General features: G+C 35.6%; 1 protein-coding gene across 3 annotated transcripts; it reads right to left on the reverse strand.

Moving 5' to 3' along the window:
• Window positions 1-251: 251 nt before the first annotated feature.
• Window positions 252-7,163, reverse strand: LOC109156339 (nuclear pore complex protein NUP1-like). 3 transcript variants are annotated; one of them, XM_019304181.1, is made up of 9 exons: window positions 6,749-7,163; window positions 5,374-5,432; window positions 3,816-3,979; window positions 2,565-2,763; window positions 2,068-2,346; window positions 1,894-1,968; window positions 1,087-1,785; window positions 765-918; window positions 252-545 (listed from the first exon to the last, which is right to left on the reverse strand). In XM_019304181.1, exons 1-9 carry the CDS (start codon window positions 7,002-7,004, stop codon window positions 442-444), a joined length of 1,989 nt encoding a protein of 662 aa, XP_019159726.1. In that variant the 5' UTR covers window positions 7,005-7,163; the 3' UTR covers window positions 252-441. The 3 variants fall into 3 exon arrangements, with proteins under 3 accessions (XP_019159726.1, XP_019159723.1, XP_019159731.1); XM_019304178.1 differs by having other exon boundaries at window positions 252-918; window positions 6,749-7,161; XM_019304186.1 differs by having other exon boundaries at window positions 252-918; window positions 3,816-3,968; window positions 6,749-6,977.

Here is a 7,163-nt window from a genome sequence, read left to right on the forward strand (position 1 = left end):
TTCTTCATTGATTACATAAGCAAGTTAGGGTTTTGATTGATTTGGGAAAGTATTTTAGCTAAGTTTACAAGTTTTATTAAGGAATTTACTTCTTTATCCCTAGAACTAACTTTGTCAACACACCACTAGCGTCAAGGACCAAACTCACCACTTCTTTCATAACTGAAGGACTGAGTCATCACTACGGTTATAACTTATAACTCAGGGACCAAACTCCCATTTTACCTATAAATAAATTTAAAAGAGAGAGAGAAGAGAAAAGGGCATGGATTCCTCAAAATGTGAGAAGAGAAGCACAATCAAGTACTCCGTACCTTGTATTATCACAGGAAAAAGAAATGAAAAAACAAGAAAAAGAGCATAAAGAAAACGTATCATCCTCGTTCAATTGTTCTGAAGTGATGCAGCTAGGAAATACCTATAGATACACTAACAAATAAGCTAACAGACAGCTTTACCTACAGCACCGAAAGATAACCTTGTGGTCTTCCTATCTGCCCCAAAGTTGAATTTAATTCCTGAAGTGTCAGATTGGACAGCACTGCCTGAAGATGGAAAAGAGAAAACTAGGTGTTGGGAAGATGATTTCTTAGTGCCAAAACTGTAAGAAGGAGCAGATGGGTCTATTGAAGGTGATGGTATAACACTTGGAGAGAATGATGCCATGGAGGGTGTTGGTGGTTCAGAACCAGATGATGCAGGAACTGGAAAACTGAATCCAAAACTATTATCATAGGAAACAGCAGATTTAGGGTCAGGTTTACTTATAGAAATACTAAATGGCAAGGTTGGTTTTGTTCCACAGGTGTGTGCTGCTATTGATTTGGATGTAGTAGACACATTTTGCCCATTACTCTGATGCTGGAAACACAAATTTTGATTTGTTGCTTTCTGCCCACTGCTACAGCCTACAAAGTCCTGTATGAATAAAAGAATCAGCCTCATGTTCGGCATGGCAATACTGAATCTTATTTCTTGCTTTAACCTCACTATCAACTAAGACTATTACTATTGCCATAAATGGTCAGAAACCCACTAACATGGACTACAATCTCAAACAGAAATAATTATGTATAGCAATAATACCTGATCAGAACTCATGTCATGAGAATTACAAGTGGAACTTTTGACTTGTGAATTGGTACTCTTAAAATCCAATGAAGGTTCTGTACTGGCATCAGTCTTCACGCCAAAATCACCTGCTTTGATGGAGGTTAGAGCACTTGCACCTTTAGCAACTTCAGCTTCTCTCATACTTCTCTCCTCGGATTTCACCTGATAATCGTCTTTATCAGAACCTCTTCCCTTGAGAGATTCTGGGTTGGCCAAGTCTGTCCTCTTACCGACTTTAGAGTTTCCTAAATGTTGCGGCAATGCGCTCTCATTTAGTCTTGCATCAGAAACTTCAGCACCAGGTGATTTATTCCATTCAGTGGCCAGCTTCAGTTCAGCTGCCCTTTCTTTAGGTGTGGGTTTGTGCCTGTTAAGGTGATCTATTATCATTCTTGTAGTTGCCTCACTTGGCAAAGCATGTCCAGAGGTGCATGCCCCTTTAATGTCGGACATTGATGTCCCACTACTTTCTCCAATTTCCATGTTCTTTCCAATACAAGGCAAGAATGTTTTAGAAGCAGTTAGCTTTTCAATAGGCGAATGAGTAGGTTTGGATGAATTCAGGAAAATAGATCCTGTGTGGTGAGATTCTGAGCCAAATCTATAATGTATTCTCCTAATAGGCCCTGCTGATCCATAGCCATAGTCATACACATCACTCTTTGTCCTCGCCTGAAATTTTTACAGTACAAAATTCAAAGGAAAAACTAGGAGTAATAGAACAGAGTTAGAAGTTATTACATGATGAAACTACTCATGGATATCTAGGATTATAAGTACCTTTCCATATTGTGAGGTTTGAGATTGTGGAAAAGGTTTTACTAAAGATTCCAGGCACCTGCTATCAGCTTGTGACTGATAATAGAAAGAAAAATAGTGAAAAGCCTTAATTCCACAAGAAAAATATATGGAGAGAATTTTTCAGAATCTCAGATAATAATCTGAAGCACAAACCTTGGTTCTAGACTTTGATAATAAAGTTCTAGAATATGGAGTCTTAGAAAATTCATGGAACCCAAATCTGCCTGGCTGCTCTGGCACTAATGCCCCAGGCCAACAAGTGGAAGGCTTTGATGATGGTGAAGTAATAACTGGTTTTAATGCACATATATCATTTACAGGATCTGCTTCATCCTTTATAAGAACAAAATTAGGGCCGAGGGTTTGATCTGAAATTTGGCTTCCCATATAAGCTCTTGCAATATCAATGGGTGAACCACTAACTTCTGGCACCTGAAATGTTGGTTAAGCATCCTAAAAACATCAATAATGTAGTCACATTGATCAGATCTTGAAGAAATTGATTACACAAAAATTTCTACATAGAGAAAATTTATCAGCTTTCATGTCAATATAAAAATATTAAAACTTTCAGGATACAATCACTCTTTCAGCCTCTTTTCAGGCCTCCAAGCTAAATAAATAGTGTGCCATTGACTGAAGTGACTTACACTTGATTCAGGAATAGGTGTTGAAGGTCCTGGCAGAGCTCTAGTCATGTTTTCCAGTTTTCTTTCACTTAATTTTCTTGGTGTGTCATGCAATAAAAGAGCCCTTTCATTGTCTCTTTCAACTGTCATGCATTTTTTGTTCTTTTCTTGTTCATCAACTTTAGAATTCAAGATCTCAATCAGATGAATTATTTCATCCCTGCATAACAATAAACACATTTTAATAAGCTTAACCAAGAACACAAAGGAAAAAGTATTCATTAATATTTCACCCATGCAAAGCAAGGAAGATATTTAGATTAGCAGAACCAAAAATTCAGATCAAACCATACACTGTGACAATGAAGATGGAAGAAAACAGTTTAACCTGGCAGTAGTTTCTGGAAAGGCCTATTCTACTACTGTGCCACAGTTTAGCTATCATATGCATATTTACTAATATAATCCAATCCAAAATGACCATGAACAATCCAAAAACAACTGAAAATATTTATTTCGAGGTAGAAAGCAACAATCTCTATGAGGAAGTTAGAGTTGTCCAATGAGCAGACTTCAATGAATTAGAGTGGACAAAGAAGTCCATATGCACATAAATCTATAGAATGGGTCCAGTGGCCCCTTTCACCCAAACCAACTCATTAACACTACTAGTTAATATGTGTTTCATTTTTTACTTGTTCTGGGAGAAGGATGGGCAAGTTAGAGACCCATTCCACCAGAGTCATATTTTCTATTTTTTTTTTATGTTCCTGACATATAGTTTCAAATTTTAATTCTATTTACTTTCTGAAAATGACTACTTCCATAACACACTACCACGAGCACCCAAATTGTCTGCAGTAACCCTCCTAAGCAAAACAACAGAAGATAAATCAATGGAAACAAGTCAAACAACTACTTGACCTCAACCATCGCCTTGTGCCCTTGCCCTATCTAACCACAGCCAATACCATAATAGTTATTTCCAAATATATAAACTAGCCCAACGTAACAAACCCAGAAACATTTCAGCAGCATAAACCCAGCTCCAGCCATTAAACTCGGATTTAGATTCTTTTCTTTCTTTAGGTTGGAGAGGGATTATTGAATGCATTACCCATTTTTCAGATGGATCTAGTCATCTAGAAACTTTAGGTGCGTATAAGTATAAAACCTTCAACCAAAAAGGCATTTGAAACAGAACCATAGATGCTTATAGCATGAGATCTAGTCTCCCACAAAAGAAATCATAAACAGCAATAATAATACTACCTAGAAAATGCTTTCCCCTTCATCAATTGCTCAATTCTGGAAACAACAGAATCATCATCAGAAGTCTCTGGTTTCTCTTGCTCCAACCTTTCACATTCAGTAATTTTCTTCAATGTATCAAACTGTACACTGGCACCCATTCCTTCAGTAGATCTGGATACATGCTGCATAACATAAATCCCAACATTTTCTGAAGAGATTCTTAATTCTATAAGAACACCAGAACTATTTAACATTTCAGTTCTTGTCCAGTAGTAGTGGAAGCAAATAGTCCAAACACCATCAGAGCAAAATATTCATGGTAATAGGAAAGGAGACTGAAATTAAGAAATTTAAAAAGAAAAAAAATATAGTTTGATTATCATTTTATTCATTACACATCTTAAGTTTTGATCTCAAAGATTTCCTAATTTATGATCAAATACATCAAAATTGAATTATTAGCTTCTCTTCTAAAGAACATTCATTTTTCTTCATTCACAAATTATTGCAACATAAGCAATAATTGAACTACAAATCAGGGCAAAAAACCCTCCCCTACCCCCACCTCCCCCTGCCCCATCTCTTCACACACACATACACAAAGAATAAATGTAATTCCAATTACACAACTACTGGACCTTATTTCATGTGTAAATAAATTGAACTATTGGACCAATGTAAACAACTATAAACAACTCAACTCAACTAAACAAAGAAAGATTGTTCCATTTGGGCAGTGTCCTTTTTTGGTTTGACTTTTGACAGCTACTGGAGTTGCACGAATTACATTGTTAGTCTCATCTTGACAAATTGAAGAGTACTTTGTCAAGACAAATAAAGAACCTCCAAAGTTATTTACTTAAAAACTAAAGATCCTCCTATTTAGTTATTCATACAAATGGGTATAACCTAAAATAGAACAGATTTGTGTCCAAAATGAAGATTACTACCAAAATACTCCAGTTATCCATGCAAGCAATTTCCAATTCGACATTTTATTTCTGAATGAAATATTATAACATTTTCAGTGGAAGACACTGGACACTGCAAATTTTCATTTTAATTATATTAAGCAAACAAAATGCTTATCACCTAATTGATATTATTTGAATCTTATAATTAGTCAATTTAGTCAACAACCTAGCTTGTGTTCTTTCTTCATCGATCCTAAAATAATATTTACTTTCCTTTTCCTGTAATCCTTTGTTATATATAAACTATTTTAAAAGAACAACTCTAAAAGTCAAGTCATAAAATTAAAATATTTTCAAAGGGAACTTCTTCAAAACCCACATAGAAAGTTAGTGTGCCATCTAAATTGGACAAATGCAGTACTACATTTAAGATAGCTCTACCATAGCCATACCCATTGGTTGAATATGAAAGATGATCTTTAGTGAATTAAGAAACTAGTTTAGTTGTATTATGCCATTTTACCAAATCTATCTTGTGCATTTTTAAATTTCAGTTGTTACTATTGTCAAAACTCTTCAAGACATTTGTTCACCCTTAATAAATTATTATTACAGTTCTTCATTTTGTCAATTAAAGAATAAGCAAGGAAAATTTATCTTACACAAGGGGTGAAATTCTCTACATCCCTTGAATTTGGAATCACATCCGCATCTTCTACACCTGTCCCCAAAAAGCATACTGAGGTTGAAAATGACAAGAAACAATGCAGTGTAACCAGGCAAAACAAAACTAAAATAAAAGGTTTCTAAAAATCAAGGGGAATCCATCTTTATCACATTAACTCCATAAAGAATGCATACATGGAGATGTCTATTCTAATCAGCTTCTTGTTTTTAAAGAAGAAATTCATAAAGGATATTCCCTTTTATAAGTTTGACAATCAAATTCTATATTCTGCATATGCATGCTTCATGTTTCACAAACCCCTGTATGCCATTTCAATTTAAGATTACTCGTAATACTCTGTTGTCATTCAAAATCAAACTGATTCAGTCGATGTTCCACTAAATAAAGATCACTTCCTAAATGATTTCCACAAATACAATTTGACACAATCCCATCCATCAAATAAATCATCAATCAAATGAATCTTTTGAAGTCGAATGTCATAGCAACCTGAAGGAGATCACACAAGACTTGGTCAACTGAAAATGAAGAATACACTAAACTTGATGGCAGGTCACTAAATTCAAATTAAAAATTAAAATAAAAATACAACTGTGGAGAGGTGGTTGGGTGTCAGTGGCAACTAGCTAACTGCCAAAAAAGAAAGACCTTTATACAACATCATGCGACAAATCAACTTGCTCCTAATCCATGAACAAATACGTGCTTGTACTGTCCAAAATTTATTAATTAACGATCCAACAAAACATGCACTTAGCTATTTTATGCATTAATCAAATGTGCTGAATAGCGTTGTACAATGCATCTTAACATGCAGATAAATGCAAAGAGACCTGAAATAGAAAAGGGATACATATGCAACTACCTTTTTTGTCAAACTTGAGGTCCAAACTAGTAAAATAAAAGGCGCCAATTTTCAAATCCTAGTTCACTAAAACCCCTGTTTCTAATCTCAAAAAAAAAAAAAAAAAAAAAAAAAAAAAAAAAAAAAAAAAAAAAACTGTTTCTAACATCATCAATATCATAAGCATTAACAGAACTAAGAAAGCAATTCTAAAACCTATATTTTCAGAAATATTTAATAATGTCAAATGTAACTTAAAAATTAAAATATAGACACCGTTTATAATGCCTAGTGCCACCTATCGTAACGTTTGGGAATCAAAACAGTAAATAATGTAGAGCAAGCAATCAATTCTACCGTAATATGCAGTAAGCAGCCCTAGCAATCAATCAATTTAAATGTATAAGACAAAGGAAATGGACATTTTATTTCATTTACGGAGTACAGTAATATGTATTCATATAAATATAAATACGATATGCATGTATCTATATGTATGAAATACCGTTGCTTTGAGTGATAGGAAGAAGAGGAGGAACATCGAAGGGGGACTTGGAAAAGAATGAGGGTAAAATCCTGGTAGCGCTGCTGGAGATAAGTTGGTAGGCGGGATCGACGAGTTTAGAAAGCCAACCATTGCTCCCAATCCGACTCGCCGGAGTAGTAGGAGGAGGCCGAGCGTACGGAGAAGCCGGCGGCTTCCTTGAAGGTGGCTTCTTGAGCTTCCCTCCGGCTCCTCTTTCCCCGTATAGAGACTCCATCTCTCGCGAGAAACGGCGTCGACGGCGTAGCTTTAGATGGCTTTATACGGAAAGTTTCTCAGGCGGACGTATACGCCCTGATGATGCGGTGATGACGCCCTGCCCACTCGAACGCTGCGAGTGTGCCACACGCACTTCTTTTTGTACGGCCTGGAAAAC

Source organism: Ipomoea nil, unplaced genomic scaffold, assembly GCF_001879475.1.
Source record: "Ipomoea nil cultivar Tokyo-kokei standard unplaced genomic scaffold, Asagao_1.1 scaffold0276, whole genome shotgun sequence".
Lineage (NCBI taxonomy): Eukaryota > Viridiplantae > Streptophyta > Magnoliopsida > Solanales > Convolvulaceae > Ipomoea > Ipomoea nil.

What these genes read in the sequence shown, in the direction of transcription:
- LOC109156339 (XM_019304178.1), bottom strand. Translation starts at nt 7,004, where the DNA reads ATGGAGTCTCTATACGGGGAAAGAGGAGCCGGAGGGAAGCTCAAGAAG. An exon ending in AAGGGGAAAGCATTTTCTAG is followed by an intron (nt 2,764 to 3,815) that starts GTAGTATTATTA and finishes ATTGTTATGCAG; the next exon opens with GGATGAAATAATTCATCTGA. An exon ending in CACCTATTCCTGAATCAAGT is followed by an intron (nt 2,347 to 2,564) that starts GTAAGTCACTTC and finishes CCAACATTTCAG; the next exon opens with GTGCCAGAAGTTAGTGGTTC.